Below are 24,828 nucleotides of genomic sequence, written 5' to 3' on the forward strand. Positions count from 1 at the left end.
TCATTAGGGTGGCTACAATTAAAAAGACTGACCACATACCAAGTGCTGGCAAGGAAATGGAGGGACTGGAATACCCACTGCTGTTGGGAATGTAAACCAGTTTGGAAAACATAAACGTTGGAAAACAGTTGGGCAGTTTATTAACAAGTTAAACACAGACCTACCATATATCTAGCCATAACTTTCCTAGGTCTTTACACAGAGAAATGAAAACACAAGTTCATAAAAAGATAAGTACATACAGTATGCTAACACATATATACGGAATCTAAGGAAAAAAAAAAAAAAAAAAGGCCATGAAGAACCTAGTGGCAAGACGGGAATAAAGACACAGACCTACTAGAGAATGGACTTGAGGATATGGGGAGGGGGTGGGGTGAGACGTGACAGGGTAAGAGAGTGTCATGGACATATATACACTACCAAATGTAAAATAGATAGCTAGTGGGAAGCAGCCACATAGCACAGGGAGATCAGCTCGGTGCTTTGTGACCACCTAGAGGGGTGGGATGGGGAGGGTGGGAGGGAGGGAGATGCAAGAGGGAAGAGATATGGGAACATATTGTATGTGTATAACTGATTCACTTTGTTATAAAGCAGAAGCTAACACACCATTGTAAGGCAATTATACTTCAATAAAGATGTTTAAAAAAAAAAAAGATAAGCACATGAATGTTGATAGCAGTTTTATTTGTAATAGCTAAAACCTGGAAACAACTCAAATTTGCTTCAACAGGTAAGTTGATAAACAAACTGGTATATCAACATAATAGAATACTACTCATAAATCAAAAGAAATGCAAAATAATTATGCAGAGTAAAAGAAACCAGACACAAAAAGAATACATACTGTGTGATTCTATTTATATAATGTAAACTAGTTTCTGGTGACAGAAAGACTATCAGTGGCTACCTGGGGAAGGGGAAGGGAATGATTTCAAAGGGGTAGGAGGAAACTTCTGAAGCTAACAGATGTACTGTCTTGAGTGTGGTGATGGTTTCAGTGGTGTGTGTGTGTGTGTGTGTGTGTGTGTGTGTATATACATGTCAAAATATATACACTGTGCAATGTAAATATGTATAGATGATCTTACACCAATTATACCTCAATAAAGCCGTTTAAAAAACCAAAAAAGCATGACAGGAAAGAATACCATGGGTAGAAAGGTTATTTATTTGTAAAATGACTTCAACACCATCTACCTCATTGGGCTGTAGCCAAGACTAAACGGGATCGTGTATATAAAGAGCATCATCTCCAGCACAAAGGTGGTACACATTATATAGCAGCTAGTAACAGTGCCACACACACACTTATTTCAATTTTCCATCACTCCTAGGATGTAGGAGAAACTTTAGGCAGAACAGCCAGAGGGCTAAGAGAATTCCGTCTGGGAGAGGACTAGAAGCAAAGGTGAAACGGCATTAAAACAGGTAAACAAAAACTGACGTGTCAATGCTCATTAATGTGGCAAGCGTTAATCAAGCTGAAATGTTTAACATAATACTTGCAAAATTATGTTACTCAGATACTACCGAAAAATCATTTTTGTACCTTATTTGGCTTGTTTAATCACACTAAATAGAGAAATACAAAAAAAGCAAAATGCGAGAAGCTGTATATTTCAATTTTAATGGTAACACTGTGCCATTGGCTGTTTGTAAAAAGTACGTTACCAAAGCTTTGAAAATAACCAGAGTTACTTAAGTCAGCCTCCAATGCAAAACTCTACCCAACCACAATATAATCTTGCAAAATGCAATTAAAACAGGCAGTACTAAAACTACTGTTCTAATAGTTATTAGGCATCTTGTTCCAGTTCAACATCAGGTCCTGTCCTCAGGAACCTCCGTGAAAGTAGGCACAAAAGTTCTAGGCTGCACAAGAGTGTAGGTACTAAAATCCAGGTGTCTCTACACATCAGGATGTATGCCTTGTTGCATGGCCGTGTATCATGAAGAAAGAAGCACACTATTTTGGGGTTTTTATCATATTTATCTGGTTTAAGTATCAAATTATTTCTTAAAAGAGAAAAACATCTAAAGCACCAAAGTTCCAACACTACCAGGAAAGCCTAATAATTTTTATTTTAGGTAAGCAGGTGGACTGATTTAGATACATAAATCCAAAATGAAAAATGACAATATCTAAACTTGTAGGAGTTTATGCAGTATTTTCATATATATATGTCTTATGCTCTTAACAAACGGCATTATTTTTATCCCTCATTTACAGACAGAGGAAGTAAGGCTCAGAAAGGTTCAATGACTTGCTCAATCTTAAAGCTTGTTAAGTGGGGTGGAATCGACATTCAAACCTAGACCTCCTGACTCAAAAATCTATGTTCTTACCATTAAATATAACCAACTCTAGTTGCACCAGGCTGCAAATGCTTTTTTATGGTACATTTCACAGAAAACGTCTGATGATCCTCTGAAAATTAACTATCTGAAAGTCAAAGAACATCGACTCCTCAAAGGACTAGTAACAAGACTAACATTGGATATTTCAAGATTTTAGATGAATTATATGCTATTAAAAGTTTAATTAGAAAAATAGAAGAAAGCTCTAATTCTCATGTAAATTGTGAAGATTTACCTGAATGAAAAGGAAATTGTTGTTTGGCTTCACCAGTATGTGCATCCCAAATAATTGTAGTCTGAGATAGAAAAGAAAAATATACTGCTAAGAAGCTAGAAAGAGTTTATCATAGATGCATAAATTAGATGCCTAATTATATTAAAGCAATATGAAATGTCAGAGTGCATTTAATTTTATTTTTTAACATTTACCTTTAGTACAACGAGGCTATATTCCACTTCGGGGGAAGGGGAGGGGAGGGATGACTATTAAGCAGTTTAATTTTTCCCTGGTGACTTTTTATCAGTCAACTTACTTCAAATAACAATTACTGTTGTCTAGAAAGTACCAGACATTATATTAGATTGCTTAAGAAGTTCCATTGCAATAGTGTATTTAATGTAAGATTTTTATAGCTGCTTAGCTATAAGGAGGCAGATTTTTGGTTAATAAAGTAATCAGTTAACTCCCAATATTAAGATTTTTAACACTCACGTTTACCTATAAAGGCAGCTTGAATTCTGACAATAAGTAAAACAATGTCTTTTATATTACATCAAAGTATGACATATAAATCTGAATAGATATATTCACAATTCCTTTAATACCCTCCCATCACTAATTTTATAACTTTGGGGTCATAAAATATTGTAGACTGGCAATAACTATTAATAGGGCGCTTCCCTCCCATTCCTGGCCTCCTTCATTTTTCTTCCTTTTTTTTCTACTTCCCTTTTTGACAATATACAGTTAACTGAGTGTGTACTTTCCTGTATTAAAATAATCTTAAATCTGTATTCATTTTGGGAGGTGTGGTAAAGGAAGTAACTTAAGAAAATGAAGGAGAAAGAAGGCCATGATTTCAACCTATCCATATTTACCAGTCTTGTTAGGTGAAAAGAGCTGGAAAGACCCGGCATTTCTTACATTTTCAATTAAACATTAGGAGTTCAGCTAACAGACTGGCTCTAAGATTTCCCATGAAATCTCTCCAGAGCCATACTCACTGATGAGATTAACTAGAAACTGTAGAAGGGAGGCAAAAAGTATAGGATGTATGACATTCATTATGGCTCAAATTCCCAAAAAATGAGGAGTGGTCACACAGATAAAGAATAAAGGGCATCTGAATAAGCAGATTCAGGAATGAGCTGACAGAAAATCTAAGAAAGCATTACTATTCCTATCATAAATTTATACACGAATTTCCCAAATATGAATGTTTTCTTGTTTATGTGATTAGCAGAGAAAAACATTACTTTCAATTATACTCTTTAACAAATTAAACTTTACAGAAGTTAAATATTCTTTTTACCTTGTCTACTCCAGCACTTAGGATGAAATTTCCTTTCTTATTCCATTTTAATGCAAATATAGGGCCTTTATGCTGCCCCAAGGTGCTAGCAAGGTTACCTAATATTCAAAAGGAAAAACATTAAAATTACTTTAAGAGCTTTATAACTTAGATCAACAATAACAACAAATGAAAAAAAAAAAAAAAGCTTCATTTACCATCTTTAGTCCATATTCTGGCAAACCCATCGTAGGAACCAGTTGCTAGAAGTGTACCTTCACTCTGTCAGAGAAACACATTTCTTTCAATTATATAATCCAGAAAGGGCGTTTAATTTTTATTAAAATATATTATGTTTAAATCCTAAGTACAGCAGATCCGTGACATTCTCTGCTTCAAAATCTTCAGCTTTGTCTATTTGGAAGTGCCACAAAAGGCCTACAATACACCCTTCATTGCTGTGAAGCTAGTATTTTGGCAGCATTCAGTCAGTGTGCAAGCCTCACACCCAAATCTCAAGAATGGCAGGAACTGCTCTGGAGCAGAATCAACATCACTCTTACGTATGCTAAGGTCTACTGCATTCTCATAGATGCACACGACTAAAGATGGGGGTGGGGTGGTGGACTGGCAAGGACATCAAAATCATAATCTTATGATGATTTTATAAAAGTAAAAAGCAAAATCTTCCAAAATATTTCATTACAATTAGAAGTTTTATATGATCCTCCCTCTAAATCTTTTACTGTCTAAACTGTGTGTGTGTGTGTGTGTGTGTGTGTGTATATGTATGTTCCAAACAATATTGTTGTTTCAGATGATCAGATTCTTAAGTATCACTAAATGTTTCTTTCCTTTGTTAATTCTTTCCCAATATGAAATCCTTACCAATAAAAATAGCAACACAAGAAAAACAGCCAGAAAATAGTGTAGGCTGACTTTACAGTTAATGAAGTGAGTACCAACTGTCAGGAACCACTCTACTATGAGAATAAATCCATACCATTTTCTCTAACCTTATATTCCTCTACTGTGCCTTGAATAATGGTACAACAGAAGGACTTGATAAGATCTAACTTATTCTATGGAAATGCAAGTTACAGGGTACATTACACAGACTACTGCTGGGATGATTAAACACTACTGGAGAGACAGAATGAAATCCTGCCTTACTCAGTACTTTTTGATGCTTTTTGGTAGGGCACTGAAAACAAGATCACCTTTTTCAGACCTGTCAAGCCATCTAGCTGTACAGGTAAGTGACAAACAAATGCTGGTTCTAGGGGTTGTAGACTCAGTTTTGCTAGGATCTGGAAATCCCCTCTAGCTCTATCTCAGGAAGAGGGAGCAATGTCGAAGCCAACAGCAAAAGCTTATTTCCAGACTCTGCACAATGGAAAGTTTCCTTTAAACTAATGGTCCCCAAATGTTTTATATCATGGACCGCTAAGGTAGGAAAAGAATACTTTGAAGATCAGATATCTCACAGGCTTTTGCTTTAATCATGGAAATGAGCCATTAATCAACAGTAACATTTTCCCCTTTGAGCAGAAGATTTAAGTTCATAGTGAATAATAAATCTTTGAAAAGTCCACACTTTTAAAAACTTGCAGTTCAGAACCACCAAGCTCAACAAACCATTTGTTAACCATCCTTTTCAGTGTAAACTATAAATTTCATCAAATTAACACGGTCTCTGAGCCAAACAGCTTAAGAAGGCTATAACGCCTTTGACCTACGATACAGTAAGGTCCCATATTAAGAAGATAATTCTTAGTTCTGACCCTACAATCAAATAATACTGAAATGTGCTAAACCTCTTTTCATTTTTAGAATTCTCAACTTTATAGGAGGGGAAGGATAAATACATTGCTGGAATTTAGAACTAAGAACACTAAAAAACCTTACCTATGAGTTCTGGAAAAATTTCACAGAAACTGAGTTTAGCTAGCGTAATCATTTTTAAAGATAGATCTCATTTCCTGGAATGAGATCTGTAAGATTCTTTGGAAAGCCCCACAAAAAGTTGTTAAACAGAGGCCAGAGAAAGAAAGGATGTCCACTTGCTAAGGAAAGGACAGCTGACCCCTAAAATTCTTGGTAACACTGATATAGTCTAAGAGGCTTCTTAGAATTGGGGTGGGGGGGTAGGTGGTGCAGTGGGGGGTTGTTAAAAAATGGATGCAAAGTTATAAGGAAGAAAAAAGGCAACATGGAATAAAGGAAAAGGTATAGAAACTTTAAAAATGCTCATTTTCCACAAAGTAATCATGGGAATGGAAACAAACAAAGCTGTTAATCATGTATTTGAAACTGAAAGGGTGAAGCTTTATCAATAATGAAATCAAACTTCCTGGTAAGTCAGAGTAGTCAAAGATGTTGAATCATATATAGAATCAGAGAATTATAAGATTCCTACAGCTAGGATAAAGCTTGTAATATAGACAAATGGTTCCTAAAAGGCAGCTGGCGATGAAGTTTTCATCAGTTCACAGCAAAATGAGAAAACAAGAATGTTTTTATTATATAGATTTCTCTTATACCCCCAACAAAGGACTTAGTAGTTAAGAACTCAGTATGTGCCTGTTATTGATTTTCATCTATTACTTCATTTACATAGGACCATTACACTTCTACTTTACATGTGACGAAAATGAAGTACAGAGGGACCGACCACCAGTTATACAAAGGTTCTACAGCTAGATAAACTGAGGAGCTGGAAGATGAACCTTGGTCTGAGTGCTCAAGGGCCAGTCTTTGTTTTTTAACACATTTGGGGGTGGGGACTTGTAGTCTGTTGTTCTTATTAGTGAAATCCAAAAATATCTGAACAAACTGACATAGCCTGCGATTAGTCTGAGGCTCAGAGAGGTTAAGTATATTAGTAACTACATCCATCATGGCCAGTACAGTGATACTCACATTCCAATCTAGAGATGTCACATCCTTGTTGCTTGGGACATCTTGCCCTCCTTCTCGTATACAATGTCTAAGTACTAACTGTGTGGAGCCACTAGTGCTATTTTCACTAAGATTCCATATTCTTGCTGTTGAGTCTCCGGACCTATAAAGTATGCAACATATTTTAAATCCTCATGATATTCTCAAGTATTCCAGAATCAAGGCAACAAGTTTACATTCTATATATTAATAAGGCAAATAAAAACTAGACTATCAGGGATGGATTTCCATTTCCAGTGTTTTTCTCAGTCTCCATTTTGGGGGGGGCCCCCCAAACACTCCTGAGGTAGTAACTTTTAAGATTAAAACTTCTAAGATTACTTTATGAAGAAATAAAGGTTTACAGAGGCGAAATGACCACAAGTAAGCAACAACAAAAACCTGAAAATGTACATAATGTATTTATAAAATATGCAGTATTTCAGTAAGATACTTTTAGAAATCCATTTTAGTTTCACTTTGAGAAACGTACCCTGATGCCAAGAGATCACTAACGGGGTTCCAGGCACAGATGAAAACTTCAGATTCATGGCCCCGTAACACAACTGCTTTATTAGGAGGGATTTCAACATCCCCATCCACTTCCATCATATCAGTATGATTATCTGCATCATGAGAAATAAACGGAAAATTCCAGTTAGGTAATATTACAACATACTGGAGGAAAAAAAAGAATTCTTAACTAGCAAATATCTCCTTCATATTATAGTGTAACTTATTTTCCTCCACTATGTCAGGTAAGGGTGAAAATGACTACACAGTATTTTTATCACATGAAAAATAAATTCCTATCTTTAGTGAAGCATGAACATACTTTTTTCAAATAGAGATGTGCATCTAAGTTTGTGTTCAGAGATGGGGTTCGCAGGGAGCGGGAATAGAGGAAGACTGAAAGGAGGTTAGACCCAAACATAGCTACAAAGAGAAACTGTTTTGAATTAAGTATAATCCGTGCCAACACTGCTCTGAGTTTCTGCCAGTAGGGGTTGCTGGTATCATTCATATAACATCATGGTTGCCTTTATATCTCCATGTCAAAGCTTCATTGTTTTTGTTAATGACTAGTGTTACAGATTATATTTAGAAATGAAATGCAGATATGAAATTCACTTAACAATAGAAAAATGGTTTCTAAATATTTTAAAAAGAAAATAAAATCCATGAAAGTAAATCTAGCTTTATGGAGCTTTAGGCATTAGAAATCTGAATTGTGTGATACAATTTAGGGGAACAAGTTGCAAAAATGAAAGAGATAATGTTATTTCAGCTAAAATGAGGCATCCCCATAAAGCAAGTATTTTTTCTGCAAAGGAACTTAAAATTCTTCTCTCAGCTCACTTGCTATAGTATGTGCTCCATTCTCCTCCCCATTTGCCGTGTTTTCTCCATTTTTTGCAGAGCCTTGTTGGTTTGTTGCAGCTGCGGCAGCTGCAGCAGCTGCTGCTTGTTGCTGTGCAAGTTTATCTCTGTAAGCTTGTTGTCTTGTTTGTACTACATCAGGCATTACGGCATCTATCAGTGACAGAGACTCTATTGGTCGACCATCAAACAAGGTACCATCCTGGATTTGAAAAATTGTAAGAAGAAAAATCAAAGGTAACACATTTAATTTGTATTCATACACGTCAACAGCAGAAATGGAAATCTTCATTCCAAGAAAAAATACTTTCAGATAATTTTCTGAATGCATGTAAGAAGGAAAGGAATCAGGAGGGAAGAAGGAACCTACAAGATGCACCGCAAACAGCTGCTTAAATCCTCCTCACAGAGTTCATATTGTTAAATGCTGCACAGATTAAAGCTGAAATTTTCAAAGGAATAAAAAACATAGGCCTGCATGATAAAAAAGGCTTATTAATTATATTCCAAAGTTCTGTTAGTCAAAAGCAATATGGAATAGTTCATACAATGATAAGAGATTTGGTGCCACATTTTAGTAAGTATTCAATACTTCTTTAAAACTAAAAACTTTTAAAATAGCTTTGTTGAACTCAAAAATTTCTTGTGATTTGATGAAAATATTAAAACAGAAATATACATCAGATATTACGTTATACAAGCATCTCGTTTTACTAATGTTGAAATATGAGCACCACAAGGTTAAAGACTTGCAGTTCCACAGCTAGTCAATGGCAGCTGGAGTCTGTTAACTGGTGCTATTGAGAGCACCATCAAAAGACCAACACTCCCACCATCGCCTGGTAACTTGTTATAAATGTAGATTCAAACCTACAGAATCAAAATCTCTGAAGGGCTCAGGCACCCCTGTTTTAACAAGTTCTCTGGGGGAGCCTTATGCACACAAACATTTGAGAAGTACCGCCGTAACTCACAGGCTAACGCTCTTCAATTTTATCAAGTTGCTATAATTTTCCAAAGCTCCTCTCACTGATATTCGGAAGTTCAAAATGAGTTCTTCAGCAAGCACAAGAAGAGACACAGATACAGAGCAAGTCAGAAATAGAAACAGTGCAGAATATTAGATAGGAATATGCACATGTGAAGCCTGGCTCACTTAAGCTAGTGAACATGCACTATTGATAATCTACAGCGGTGTGATGGGGTGCTCTGAGTTACAAAACACAGCACATCTTTCTGAACTGCCAATTGTCATGGAGTATTTGAGGAGTAGGAGAAAGTATTTAAACTTGTAAGTAACTTAAAAATATTAAAACCAATACAGCTACACTGTGGAGTTCCATATTAAATCTACAAAAAAATTTTCAGAAAAAATGAGACTTCATCTCTGGCCACTGGTACAAATTGTCTATCATCCTCTGCAATAAAGGATACTGTTGGGAGAGAAAGTGCTAAAAGACAATGAGGACACTTTTAATTTAGAATTAGTGGATTTTTCAGTTATAGAGATGAGGAAACGAAAAAATAATCAATTTAACAGACTATATAATTATAGTAATAAATAGTGATGTAGAAACCATGGATGCTTCAGTTTTTAAAATACCTGCAAAAGGAAAGGGGGATATGTTAATCTCTGAAATGAAAATAAGGTAAAAAAGCTCCACTTATCATAAATCCTGACCACATATGAAAATTTTCAGCTACACCAGGGTTTGCAAACTCTTTCTGTATAAGACTAGAGAGTAAATATTCTGGGCTTTGCAGACCATAAGGTCTCTGTCACAACCGCTCAATGCTGCCACTGTGGCACAAAAGCAGCCAGATACTATGAAAATGAAGGAGCATGGCTGTGTCCCAGGCAAACTTTACAGAAACGAGCAAGACAGGATTTGGCTCATGGGTCATAGTTGGCTGACGCATGAGTTAAACTGCCTATACCATACAGACCTAGGTAATAGTATCAAGAGTTGTCTTTAATTATAAACTTCCTTCCAAAATCAGTTATAACCAAATAACCTGAGAATTTCTAATTTCTCAATCAATTATGCTCTCAGTATGCCACAGCACAATTTTCTTATTTTAAAGAAAATTATTTCTTACTGTATACTTATAAAAACCATGTAAAGAGAAGTAAGATAATGGCTCTTACAGTTGGGAGCCAACATGCCTTGGCTGTATGACCTGACCACCACATTAGGAATAATGCCCTTCAATCTTGTTCACCTGGTGAAGCTGAAGTCAGATAATGAATGAGTAAGCAAGATATCAGATACTGAAGGAAACATTTAGGAGTAAGAATCAGTATTTGAACTAAGTCTTCCTTACCTCATTAATACTAACTTCTGCCTCTACATACTGTAGACCTTTCTGGATGATAGAAATCAATGCAGCAGGCGGGACGAGGGCACCATTTATGTTAGACTGACTGATATGGCTTTCTATACCAAAGGTGAACGCTGAATGAGAAAATCCTGAAAGCAAAAGAAAAGGTATAACAATTTATTCTCCAAGTGGCAACATGCTATGTGATACAAATGAAAGACCTCTACAGTCTTTCAAAATCACATTCCACCCATCTGAAATCCCAGACTGTTAGCTAAGGTCAAATATGTTTTTAAACAAAAGAAGTATCGAAATCCAAACAAGTTAACCTTTATGTATTTTCCTTTTCACCTTAATTACATAATGGTGGCACATAATTTTCCTCAACAAATAGTATCAAACTTTAAAACTGGAAAAAGGCCTTTGTAGACCATGTGACTCAACTGCTTCACTCAAGATAATTTAGCCCAAGGTATACTGACATTTAATATTTCTGTAGTATATTTAAATTTCTACATACAAATCATCACACACCTTATAAATTCAATATTTTGCAGGTTATTTTAAAAAACTACTTAGGAAATTAAAAGCAAACTAATATAAGGAATGAAAACTGAAATTTAATAATGAAAAATAATTTGTATGCTTAAATTTCATTGTATGTATGATTAAATGTTTAAAAAAAATGTTACTAATTCTTTGCGACTTAGTAATAACCCATCTAAATGAAAGCTTTAGAAAATGAAGAGTTGGCAAGTGAAAATCCAACTTGATTGTCCAACAATTCTTTAATTTTAATTTGAAATACTTAAACCAAAACATTTTAAAACCAAAACATTCGCATAACAAAAATCTCTTTACATTGGCCTTGTTTTTTTTTTTTTTTTTTTTTTTTTTTTACTAAAGTCAAGTCCAAATTCAAAAGTAAAATTCTAGTAAACTGATAGACCCAAGGGTGGTTTTTTCTTTACCAACATTATCATCCTCTGCAGAGCTTATCATTAAATAGTAACTGTCATTAATGTATTTTCAATAATTCAATTATACATCTGTACAGAACGTTAAGAAACTTTCATACTAAATAAAGTAAACGAACATGGGCTTACTTGGGTCTTGGTTGAACTAATTTAATCCATATAATGTGTTATCTAGCCTGTCTATCCTAGCTGTTTAGTGCTTAGTCCATGTCTTTTTCCATTTTGTGCTCCCACTCTCAGGCTCCTTGTGGCACTTACGAACAGTCTATAATAAAATACTGTGGGCTCACAAATAGCATGTGGCTAGGAGAAATTTTAATTGGTTAATAGAGAGCCAAAGTACACCAAGGTTGATTTTCCTTAGGGGTGCTCCTTCCTTACCTCTTTGGGACACCTAACCATTCCTGTAAATACCCATAGTGAGAAGTAAAAAGATGTTACCTTTAAGACTTGAATTTTGACTTCTTGATTTCGCCCACAGACAAGATCATTATTAAACGCATGTACAGTCTGCAACTTAACCTGAGCTCACAAGGAAGGCTAAGAAACATACAAATAAAAAATGCACCATTTTGCATTGTCCCTGTCAGGAAACCCACAACTACTTGAGCATGAGTAGACTCCAGATCACCAGGATAGGAAGCTGAGAAAAAAGACTGGGAAGGATGGGGAGAAAGGGTGAGAGATACAGCAGTGAAATCCATGAGCAGTGAGGCTGGAGACTCCTGTTCTCAATTTCAGATCCCTCCCCAAATAAATTCTGCAGTAGATCATAAATAGAAAAAAAAAAAAAAGCTAAGCAGCCAAGTGGCTTAGGGATTTAAAAAGACTTCAAGATAGATGATATCACTTATAGAGGGCCTATACCATGCACACACATATACTTTTATTACTTTATTATCTGAATTAGCAGATGTGAAAACAGTCACATAGAAAATAAGGATTCACTCAGGGACCATGGCCATCACCACGGCATTCTCCCAATCCTACTGAACAGTTAGAATATGGTCAAGGATAAAGTTAAGGCAGAGTGAGCTCCTGTTTATTAACAGAAAATAAAAGACTGCATCACTGTTCTTGTTCCATCTCAGGGTATTCGAAAGTGGCATCAGTAGTGCATGAAACATTAAGACACCTTATTAGCAAGTTATTTTGATCTTCATAAGCCTTCTAAATTGTAGCAGAGTCTATGATTTCTGTACTCCAACTCCTAAATACAATTTAAATAATCATTAATTACATTTAACCCTGTTTAATTAGATGGTAGAGTTCAAACTTATGTCAAAGAATATCCTAAGAGTTGCAGGTAGAACGATGTCAATTTTTGGCTGGTATGTTGCCTATATCCCGAATTTGTTTTGTGAGATCAGGTGCTCACTGCCATGTCAAGTTATTACGTATGTGCTTAGAATGTTCTCAAATAGCCAAGAAAACAACCCTAAAGCGGTCATTAGCACTGTTTTGGCACTTACTGCTAATGTTTACCCTAAAGAAGGTCCATACTTAAATGCTCTGCTTAAATACATGCTGAACTCAACTATAACTTTTTCTTTATTTCTAGTTACAGCATTACACGACAGCTTAAAATCATTATGTTCAAAACTACTCTTCTTCTTCCCCTCCCTGAAACTTTTTTCCTTAGAAATTTCTCACCTTACTTCACTATACCTGAAGGTCATCCTAACTTCCACCTCAGCCCCTGGCATTCCACCATTTTGCCAAATCCTATCAATCCTCCCTCTCTGGTCCCTGTCATCAGCTTTCCTTTTGTGCCAGAATGTGGAATTTAGTCCCCCATCATCCTCTGCCTGGACTACTGCTGTCCTAAGTTCCTTTCCTCTCCTCCCCAGTCCAGTACGCTTGCTACACTATAGCCAGACTACTACTTGTAAATCAAAAACTGATCATGCTGGGCCTCCCTGGTGGAGCAGTGGTTAAGAACCCGCCTGCCAATGCAGGGGACACGGGTTCGAGCCCTGGTCCAGGAAGATCCCACATGCCGCGGAGCAAGTAAGCCTGTGCGCCACAACTACTGAAGCCCGTGCGCCACAACTACTGAAGCCCGTGCGCCTAGAGCCCGTGCTCTGCAACAAGAGAAGCCACCGCAATGAGAAGCCCATGCACCGCAAAGAAGAGTAGCCCCCGTGCGCCGCAACTAGAGAAAGCCCGCGCGCTGCAACAAAGACCCAACGCAGCCAAAAGTAAATAAATAAAATAAATAAATTTTAAAAAACAAAGTATGTTTAAAAACAAACCAAAAAAACTGATCATACCACTCCTTACCTGAGTACTTTCAATGATCCTTTTGGCTTTCATAATCAAGGCACACAGTTACTTTCGTAATCTTGACCCTACCCATCTCTCCAGGCTCATCTCTCCAATTCCACCCTCCCACTCTTCCCCATGCACATTAAATTCAAGTGACTGCCAACTACAAGGTAACACCTAGAAAATATTGTGCTATCTCAGGCCTTTGGGCCCTATGCGTTTCTGTGCTCTTTTCACCTATGTGAATAGAGGTGAAGTCCTTCCTTCTGCTGCTCCAGGGTTGATCATTCTCTTCTATGCTAATCCTATAATTTGTATACGTATAGCATCTACGAATTGTGTGTATGTATATGACTAACAGACTGGGCTGCCTGAGGATGGGGTTTATGTCTAGTAATCTTTCAATTCTGGTAAGCTAGATGTCACCTAATTATACTAGTGCTCAAAAAACATTTGTTAAATCAGAATGCAATTCTACTATAATTTATCTTAGCACATCAGGAAATCTATGCATCCAGAAAAAACATACGACTTAAATCTCCCTTGAGAAACTAAAACCTGAACCAGGGTTATGCCAAAATATATTTATTTGCATTTACTTGTAAATAATATGCAGGCAATAGTTTTTCAGGGACAACTTTTGATCTACATGGTAAAAGGCAAAAAGCCTCTATTAGGCTAGCAGGCAAGTCTAGCCTGCTTGCCTAACAGAACATCCCTTCTTTCCAGGGGTAGAAGCAAATCTCATATAAATAATACTCTGTATAAATATTTTGTAATCAAATATTCTACACATTCACTAGCGTGATTAAGATTTGGGAGGTAGAAAAGCAATTCCAGAGAGGAGTAAGGCTGAAAACCACAATGGTCAGGATACAGTAATTCAGTGACATTCAGTGATAAAGACCAGCAGTGGCAGGGGGTCTGTGTGGAGTTACCCTTGAGACCATGCACTGTTCCCATGTAAGAAATGAGGTCACAAGACAACCATTTTCTACATATTGCTTGTTTCAGGAGTGCTTTCCCTTGGGATGACAGGGATTATATTCTCAAAGGGAAGTCAAGTCCTCTAGAGCCTGTCAACTCTACTTTGCAAATTGAGAATACAGGACCATGAAAAGGGGCCCTGAATGCGGTTATGGTGTAGGGTGTCTGAACAAGGGTGTGTGTGTGTGTGGGGGGGGGGGGAATGCAAAGCTTAACTACTATCACAGCACAGTGCCCGAGGAGTCTGGAAGCAAAATCTGATTTATTCAAGGTCCTTTTTAAGCTTCAGGTCAGAAAAGCCCAGAAAGTTATATCCTGACTTCCATCACCGTAACACTCCCTTGCCCCCAAATCTGTTTCTAATTCTGTCCTACAGACCCAGAGTTTTGTTTACTATAAAAAGTTCCCTACTTAAATGCTTAAAGGTTTTAGAAAAGGTAAAAAGAAGTAGAGGAAAAAATGCTATAGGGGACCTTGTATGTTGAAGAGTTAGACCTAGCACTTAAAAAAAAAGAAAAAAAAAAAAAAAAAAAGGAAAGAAGAAAAAAAATTTACAATACCAAAACCCAAATACAACTGTTAAAAGTTTTTATTTCCTTCTTTCCAGCACAATACACTGACTATACAGTTTTGTGCCCTAATTTTGCCCTTAAAATATATATATGTATATAACTATGAACATTTGATATCAATTATATTTTCTGAAATAATTTTATTATCATAATATTCAGCCAATAAATGTACTTAGCTAGTAAATTATTCATCCTATGGCTGGACATTTGGACTTTCCCAATATTCACTATTTAAAAAGACTCTTACCTCAAATATCTATGTGTATAGGCTTTTGCCATATATATATGTTTTTCTCCTTAGAATGGAGTCCCTCAAAAGTAGAAGGGGACATCAGCATTTTAAAGGAAGTTCATGATTGCCAAATTGCTTTTCCAAAAAATTGTACAAATTTATAATGCCATCAGCAATTTATATGTTTCCTTACACCCTTGCTACGCTGGCTATTCCTAAAAAAACAAAAAGATTACTATTAAGATTGAACAAGTTCTCTTTTTGGCAACTATTAAAGGACCTTTGTCTTTTAACAAGTATGTCAGTAGGAATGTGTAATAGGAATTTCCCTTATCAGCAAAAAATAGTCAGCTTACAAAAAGAGGAGAAAAACTGATTTGGAAGTATAAAAGTATAGTAACTACCAGCATTTATGACAACTGCTTGCTGTTTGTTGCTAAGGAGTCATGTGGTGTGTCAAATCAATGTTACTGCATATTTTATTTTATTATAAAGCAAAACTATATACCTACTTACACTTTTGTAACTGACCATCTACTCATAAAAATTGAAAGAAAGACTCACAGTGGACATACCAGATGCTGAGCTCCCCTCACTCCCATTCTTCACGGCTAGAGGCACATTACTGATAGCCAGTTTAACCTAACTCCATCCAGCCTGCTGTAAAAATCTGTTTATAAATGGCACCAGCAGGGCATATGTAGGAAGGAATGTTTATCTAGCCCAGTTCTGAGTCAAGAGAAACTACACTGTCATCTTATTGCTGATATTTTACTGCCCGTTGTCCGGGTTAATACAAAGTCACTAAATGAAAAAGACAAATGAATGGGCTCTTTGGTGTTATAAGTCAGAATCTTAATGTTATATATAAACATTCAGGTTAGTCTGTGCCCACTATGATCATGTTTAGATTTCCAAATTAAGTGTGTGTTTGATGTGTGATCTTAAAAGCAAATATAACATTTTAAGTAAGCATCATGTCAGAAGAAGTGGTGTGGTACAAGGCCTATTTCCTGGGAGACACAATATCCCTTTGAAACGATTAGGAAACAGTGGAGAGAAGTGGGGTGCAGGAGAGACAAGACGATCTTTCATGAAGCAAATGCTTTAAGCCTACATATGTCATCACCTTCTCATAAATGGAGACTACATGGCAAGATGAATCTTAGTTCTAAACACATGAGGATTTTAAAAAATAACAGTACTCAGAATCACAATCTAGAAAATTACTCAGTAACAAGCACATGTTGTTTTTGCATTTTCCAGTTAGTTTTCACTCATAAGATGCAACCGTTTCATAGCATTCAACATTCAAGTTCACCATAAATATGTTATTGAGTTCCTGAACATGTAACAGATGACAGTTAAATCTAGAATCCAGAATTCTCCCCTAAACCAAATACATAATTTAAGCAAAATAAAATTTCATCTTAAACAAAGCAACAAGAAAGACGGGTGCCACAAAGTTCACAAATAATTACCAGGAACAATTTCTTTAGGAAAACAAAAAACCTGTGAATAACTACAGGAGAGTCAAGTGATACAAAGGGGGAGCAGATGGGGGGGGGGAAGGAAAATTTAACAGATGCAAACCAGCTTAGCTCTTCTAAAATTAACACTGCATCAGGTTCTGTTATATACAACTAACTATAGTATGTACCACTTAGTACTTATTCTGCATATGGTTGCTAGACAGGAGTTGTTAGGGCAATCAAATTATTAACGGCCTTGGGTGAATGCTAATCAAAGGGAGCACACTGAATCAAATCCATCGTTACTTACAGCACTACATGTCAAATACACTCAATTTCCAAGTCATCGCAAAAGAAAAAAAGAATAACAAATTTTATTCCCCAGGAAATATGTGTTAAATATGAAAAGCCTACTTCATAATAGTGCAAAATGATGATGACCAAAGTAATATGTTTAGGGTGAACTTTCTAGAGATAAAAATAAGAAAGACAAAAGTTCCAACACAGTAAAACCATCCCACAATAAATAAACTTTCCTCTTAATTAATTTTAATGAATGGGGAAGGATGGCTTATTTCAAACAGAAGTTTATAAAACATTTGAGGCTGACTATCACACTATAGTCCCTTTAAGTAACAAATTTTATGAATGAGAAAATGGGGAGCTCTGAGAAGTTATGTATCTGGGGGCAGGGGGGTACTTTTAACAGGTAATATTTTCTAGTGCTGATAATATTCATAATAGGAGATTTAGCACACAGTATAAAGTACTTAAGATTAAAACAATTTAAGTGATTTTATTTCCTCTGGAGATGGATACCACAGTCCAGTCAACATTAAACACTGCAGAGAATATGAGAAGCTCTTACTGAAAACATTATTTCTAAATCACACATTTATCAAAAAAGAACAAGACTTTCATAAGGTGTTTTTAGACTTTCTGAGAACTTTTCAGATAATGAGACAAGCAAGAAGGAAATTTTATTTTCCTTTGTGGCAGGTCTTTACAAACCAGCCCTTTGAATGTCTTGGCACAGATACTTTCTCTGCTGTAAATACTTCTTTTCTTCCTATCTCCTAATCCGATTCAGTACTCTTTTAGAGGGAAGGTAGCAATATTAAGATTCTACTTTCTTCTGCATTGTTTTAAATCTTTCAAGCGAAATAACTATGGCCTGAAAGTAATTTACATCATTTTTTCTTAGCTATTTAACAACTAATTCTCAGTAAGAGTATGAAATTCTTGTAAGTTACGGTGATAAATAAATACTGAATCCCCAAAACAACCCAGAGAAGGAATCACTGGACTAGGTGATTCCAAAAACTACAATCCACTACAAAAGTGGCCATTTTTATGTATAATTAGAGATCAGAATCATAAGTGGCAAGTGTTAAGATGGGTTAGATTCCGATCTCTACCTGAAACCTGTCCTGAGTTGACGGATGTTTCTTAAACTCTTTCCTATCTCTTATCTCTGGAATTAATTTCAAATGAATGTCTCATGGTATCCTTTATCTCATAAACATGCCTCATCATTCTTGCTAAACCTTGCCTACAAATAAAAATACACCACTTTAGGGGCAGCTCCCTCTTTAGGAGATATTCTCACACTCCAAACCTCAATGTGTACATTTCCGGCTTTCTACTTTATCTCAAATAGTTACTAAATATAATTTTTCTTTCAAGATATTGTGGACATGCAACACTTTCTTGTCAAGTTCTAACTGTCCTACAACTAACACAGACCAGTGGCTTTCAAACTTAATAGTGCCTAGGAACCACCTGGAGCACGTCAAAACCCACCAGTGGAGCAAAGTCAAAACGTCATCAGTGCTACCAGGTCCCCTTCCCTCTCCCTGGAACACACCCTCTCCCTCCGACCTTCTTACTGCGTCCATCCTTTCTGTGGCGGGGCCAGAAAAGGAAACCGGAAGTGCCACTATGCTGACTTCTCATTCCGTTCCCCAACAGTCTTCAAAACACCAGCTCGTCTGAAAAGTACCTCCCCTTCCTTTTCAAATGAGCACCAGATTCACCACATTACGCAGTATAAGATAATGTGCAATTTAATAAGGCAAAGTGGGAAATTTACTCAATTATTCCTATCAGAACCTATACAAAGGCTGCGTACTGCCCACGTTTACAGCAATTATGTTTTAAAAAATCATAAATTGGACATATTTGGCATGAAAGAATACCACTTATGAGCTATTCACACCTAAAATTAGTCTGAAATAGCTGAGTTAAGGAATTTGGAACCTATCAATTTGAGTGGGCTTTTTTCCTCAGTAGTTTATCATTTTGGTTGTTGCAGTTTCAGAGTCTTTCTGAAGCAGAGATATGAGGGGATAGGGGTGTCATTTCTCCCTCTGTGTGGAGAAAACAAAGAAATTAAAGACTTTTAAGAAACAATGGTCAGAGCAAATATGATGGAAACCACTGCCTAATACAGAGTTCTGAGTGTTGAGAATAACAAACATGTACTTTTCAAGTGTGTGTACTATATATTCAAGCTTATAAAGCAAATTTATGTTGTGACCTTGCCTGAACAAATTATATTTTAATGAGAAAACTTTATATTAACAGTTCATGCAGGAGAAAACAATTTCAACATAATCAAAGATTTCAAGATCTAGAATTAGATTTAGGGGAAAATGGCACAATCTTCGATTTTGAGTTTTTAAAGTGAGTTTGTAAATAATTAGCAACCATGTACTATTATCAAGTTGTTTTATATTTTAATTTTCTGGAAGACAATTTTATTTTACAATGTAAACCCTTAATAAAGTCACTTCTGTATTAAAAAAAAATGTCATCAGTGTAGTCTGATTTTCCCCTATAAAACATAATGTAAACAGGAAGTTACCAATTTTATAAAGGGACTGGTGTTCACATTTTTAGAGATGTGGCTTAACATCATACTTCATCACCAGTACGACTGTAAAGTACAAAGTTTTCTAAATAATACACAAAGCACAACTAGGAACACAGTTAACAATTACACAGACTTAATACGATAAATATCAGTCTACCATACAAAGTTTTTTGTAAAAAAATATTATTCTTGCTTTATGTTTACTGCAATATAAAATACCTTAAAACATGAAATTTAGAAGCATTTCCTCTGAGAACATAAGCAACTTTAAGACTTTTGATAATATTTAATCACTGGACACTCTTTCAGAAATTAATCCAGAGTATGATTTTACTGTCCCTTTCACTTGCTGTATTTTCTTATAGCGACATAAAACATCAATCTGTGGGTTTCTGTTGGGAAATAAGATTTGAGCGTTCATTCACATCTCTAACTTCACCTTCCCCTACTTCACCTCAGCGTAGGCTGAACCACAGGATGCTGCTGAGCGTTACAACTGCTTCTCACCTCCAGAAACAGTAGTTTCATATGGTTGAACCTAAATAGCTGCCTTTACAACACATCTACAAGCCATTACAATATACTTCCCATCCACTAATGTTTCACACTGTTTTTCGCTTTAGTGTCTAAGGCCTCAAAGCTCTGGCTTAACTGGTGGTCAGATTCAAAGGCAGAAAAACCAGAGTTCGTTTTGACCCAACAAATTCTTTCCAAATGGTCCAAAGTACTATATAACAATATCCAAACATGAGCATACATGTTACATATGTAACAGTCATTAAATCACTACCGTTTCCACTTTATTAATCGTTATATCTTATGCAAAATATTCTATGGATGTCCTCTTTGGATATGCCTTCAATACCAATATACCAATTGAAAATAAAATAAAACAAAACAAAACAACACAAGATCTATTAATTTCAAAGCTTCATAACAAGTTATTCTGCATTCTTGGTTACTTTAGTTTCTTCTCCCTTTTTCCCTCCCTGCCATTGTTGGACATAACTTTCTCAGCTGTTCCAAGCCAGAGAGGAGAAGTGATGGTGCTTGGGAATAGAAAACCCCCGGCTCAAGAGAAAAGCTCAGAACTGGAGTGTAGCTGGGAACATCTCAACAAGCAGAGAATCTAAGATCTAAGGCCTTGTTTACATTCCCTGCATAAGAAAGAACAACTAACTAAGCCCTATAAGAAGAATAACTAGAGTTTCAAACCAAAATTGAAGGCTCAACATTCTACTCTATTCCTTCCATCCCCTCTCAAAAGTGACTACCAAAATTATCTTTTTATACCAAACCGTGCCTTACTAAACATCTCAATAACTTTAAACTATAATTTCTAAAATTCAACCTCTCCAGCATTTTTTCAACCACCAAATGATTCAATCTCATGTTAACAACCTAACTTACCACTGTAGTCAATCTTTTCCACCATCCTATGTCCCATCCAACCCAAGTTTTTCCCTCTTCTACATGTACATTTTTTCCCCCTAATCCATCCCACATCTTCCCTTGTAGTTTTCCTTCTGTTTTATGACAACACCTCTTAATCTATCTAGAAAACTTGGAGATCACTGACTTAATATTGATTACAAATGACTTTCAATGATTTATATTTACTAATCACCCCCCCAATGAAATACATTAGTAAAATTCAGGTCAAAGACACATTTAATCAATTGGGATGGCATTTACGAAAGCGTTACGAAAAAATATGGCTAATTTACCTTTTGAAATGCTAACTGCAATGAGGACCAGTAACATTAAGCTGAGGATTCTGAATATACATTATCAGATTGATGGTATCTGAGAATTTGTATGTTCCTACCAACCGTGTGCAATAATCTCACTTCATGACAAATTATAAAAATGGTCTTTGAACAGTGAAAGCCAAACCACTTGTTACAAATATTTGCCTGAGATGATTCCAACATATTTGAAAGAGTCAGAGAGTTAAACCATGCAGTAACACATAGCTTTAAAATGGCAGTCCAGACATTAAGGAAACATACAAAGTTCAACAGTTTGGACTGGTACAAATTTCAAATGCATAAAAAGTTATTTTGAGAATATTAAAATAATTTGAGGCCTATTTACTTTATGAAAGTACTCACCTGACTCTTGCAAGTATCTATATACCAAGAAGTTGACCTCATCACTGCTTATACTCATCTTTATTCCCACTTAAACCATGAGGTCACAACACAGGATATAACCCTAAAAATAAAACAAAGTTAATTAAGTATTTTCTCAATAAAATATTTTAAACAAAATGTAAACAATGTTGTAAAAACCATTTGATTTTATTAAATAATGTAAAATGAAGGTTAGATATTGCCTATTAATAAACCCTAACAAATAAAGTTACTTCCAATAATTAGTAATAGATTATACAACCAAAACACGGCTGGGTCTCTTTTTCTGCAACATATTGGCAAAAATGATTCAAAATTTACAAAAGGGCCTTTGGCATCATATTTTAATGATTATATCAAATAGCATAAAAAGTCGTTCCTTTTTTCTCCTTAACTGTAAAAAACAGTATATTTGAAGAATCAGAATATTATTTAGGAAAAGACTGATTTTAGACTACTGGATGAGGGATGAGCCATCCATGCTGGTCTTGTCTACGTAATTCAGTAGAATTTGAAGTCTCTAACTTCTCAACATCTAATCTGCAATGTTCAAGTTTCAAAAAGCTCTAGGAATATAGAAGGCAGAGAGGTTAGAGTACAGTTCTGAAAACTCAAAGGATATTCTCAGAAGGAAGGAAAGACGGAAACTGAGACATAACTTAAATATGTCCTAATTATATTTATCCGTTCTCATGTCACAGAAAGGATTTAAAGAAAAGGTCAGCAAACTTTTCCTGTACAGAGCCCAACAGTAAATATGTTAGCCTTTGGCAGTCATATAGTCACTGTTACAACTACTCAATCTGCAGCTGTAGTGCAAAAGCAGAAACCATGTTCCAATAAAACAATTTAGCAACACTAAAATTTGAATTTCATCTGACATTGTTGTGTCATAAAATATTTTTCTTTTCTTTTTCAGCACTTAAAAAATTTAAAAACCTTTTTTAGTTTGTGGTCCTTATAAAACGTTAGTGGGCCAGATTTGGCCCCCAGACTATAGATTCTTGGTCCCTTGTTTAAAAAAAGGATATACTGACATCTATTCAGTATAAAAGGGTATCTAATCATTGGCCTATGCTGAGTGTCCTGTCGCATCATGGATCTCTTACGATGCAGGGTTAAGAGTATATTTAAAAATCACAAATTAATAAGCACTTGAGCAGGCTACTATGTGACAGGAACTGCTACTGCTGTAAACTGTGGAAAACCTGGTGACTAAACACTCATCGAGCTTATCTCAGAAAAAAAGAAAGACAAACAAGGAGGTAATAACAATTCCCCCTTGGAAATACACAGAGGAAGCGCTAACCAAACTTAGCAGTCTGGGAATACATCTCCAGTGTTTAGACCTAAAGGACAGATAGGAGGAGAGCGAGAACATGAATATTTGGGGAGGAAGGCAAGGAACAGAAGCAATCCAGTGAGCAGCAACAGTCGGTGGAAGGGCTGGGGGAAGAAAAGGAAAGAAAACATGAAGTAAGGTTTGGGAGGGGCCTTGAAACCATCACGTAAGAGAAAATTAATGCCCTAAAAGGTTTTAAGCAGGGAGGGGGAATGACCACATTTATGTTTTAAAAAGATCATCCAGAATTCTAATACGAAGAACAGACTAGAAGGAAAGGGAGCCAAGTTAGAAGGGTGCTGGAGTAACCCAGGAGAAGACTAAAACCTGGCCTGTGGCATTAGAGCTGAAGAGAAATACTAGGATTCCAAAGATATTCAGGAAGCAGACTCAAGGGTGATTGACTGGACACAGAGTTCAGGAAAAGGGAAGAATCTTTTAGGACATCTGGATGAGTAGTACTTCATTTACTGAGATGAGAAACCATGGAGGAAAAGTAATGACCACCTTCATGTGAAGAAAAAAAGCACCTCACCCCCGCCCCGATTTAACTCAAATACCACAATTAATCACCTGAATGTGATACACATATACATCACACTTAACAGAATGATAAAGGTAAATACTCCTATGATAACTGTGGCTCAAGACTCCTTGTCTAGATGTCCCTGTGGCACAGCAGATGATTTGTGCTCTGGAGGATATCTTGCTCTATTCTATCCTGACCCACAGTAATGTGTAATAATGTGCTCAGCACACGTAGTAGGTACTCAATAGTCAATTTCGAAAGCCTGTTGACTGAATGATTTAAAAAATAAAACCACACCACCCACTGTATCATTATAAGAAATTAAATCACAACTTGACCAATCATAGGTATCTGTTTGTCAGGGGAACAATGAGTCACTGCTTGATGAAGAGGATTTCCCAAAATGAGATTGGTTAGGTGGAATTCTAGTAAAAGACTGGTAAAGAAAACAGAGTAAGTATTCTTTTTCTCTATTACATCATTCAGTCCAATATTCAAATAATGAATAATGGCACTGAAGTACCTATGTAAAAAATTTCAACAATGCCTGGTTCCAATAAGCAAAGGTCACCAAAATGTCCCAACTTAAAGCAGTGATCGTGGGTGCTTCTGCATCACCTAATATATTCCAGGGCAAAGAAAAACACAAGTCAAAATGATATAGATTATTATCTATAAAAATTCCCATAATAAATACATATTATTGGTGGTATATTTTTTAAAGTCAACAAGAAACACTAAACATGAAGAATAGGAAAGTTCTTACCTGTTCAAATTGCTATGAATGGGTTTATTACATTGATCATGGTACCAGATTAGTTTCTGCAACCAAAAGTTACAGAACCAAATTTTTTTTTAAAGGGAAGAGGGTAAATTGTTCAAATTTCAAAAGGGTTATTCTAGCTCTAGTCCTGCTTCAGCT

General features: G+C 35.9%; 1 protein-coding gene across 6 annotated transcripts in view; it reads right to left on the reverse strand.

Moving 5' to 3' along the window:
* The window catches only part of TBL1XR1 (TBL1X/Y related 1), a 173,191-nt gene that overhangs the window by 18,675 nt on the left and 129,688 nt on the right, over positions 1-24,828 (reverse strand). For 4 of the 6 annotated variants that reach the window (XM_059920541.1, XM_059920540.1, XM_059920542.1 and 1 more), the window contains 8 exons: positions 22,015-22,117; positions 10,521-10,666; positions 8,175-8,397; positions 7,309-7,441; positions 6,798-6,939; positions 4,094-4,157; positions 3,897-3,994; positions 2,600-2,660 (listed from right to left, as the gene is read on the reverse strand). In XM_059920541.1, the coding sequence (XP_059776524.1) occupies positions 2,600-2,660; positions 3,897-3,994; positions 4,094-4,157; positions 6,798-6,939; positions 7,309-7,441; positions 8,175-8,397; positions 10,521-10,666; positions 22,015-22,072 (925 nt within the window). In that variant the 5' untranslated portion in view covers positions 22,073-22,117. The remainder of the gene's footprint in view (positions 1-2,599; positions 2,661-3,896; positions 3,995-4,093; positions 4,158-6,797; positions 6,940-7,308; positions 7,442-8,174; positions 8,398-10,520; positions 10,667-22,014; positions 22,118-24,828) is intronic. The other 2 variants (XM_059920544.1, XM_059920545.1) reach the window with 1 other exon arrangement.

This window comes from Balaenoptera ricei, chromosome 4 (genome assembly GCF_028023285.1).
Source record: "Balaenoptera ricei isolate mBalRic1 chromosome 4, mBalRic1.hap2, whole genome shotgun sequence".
NCBI classification, from domain to species: domain Eukaryota; kingdom Metazoa; phylum Chordata; class Mammalia; order Artiodactyla; family Balaenopteridae; genus Balaenoptera; species Balaenoptera ricei.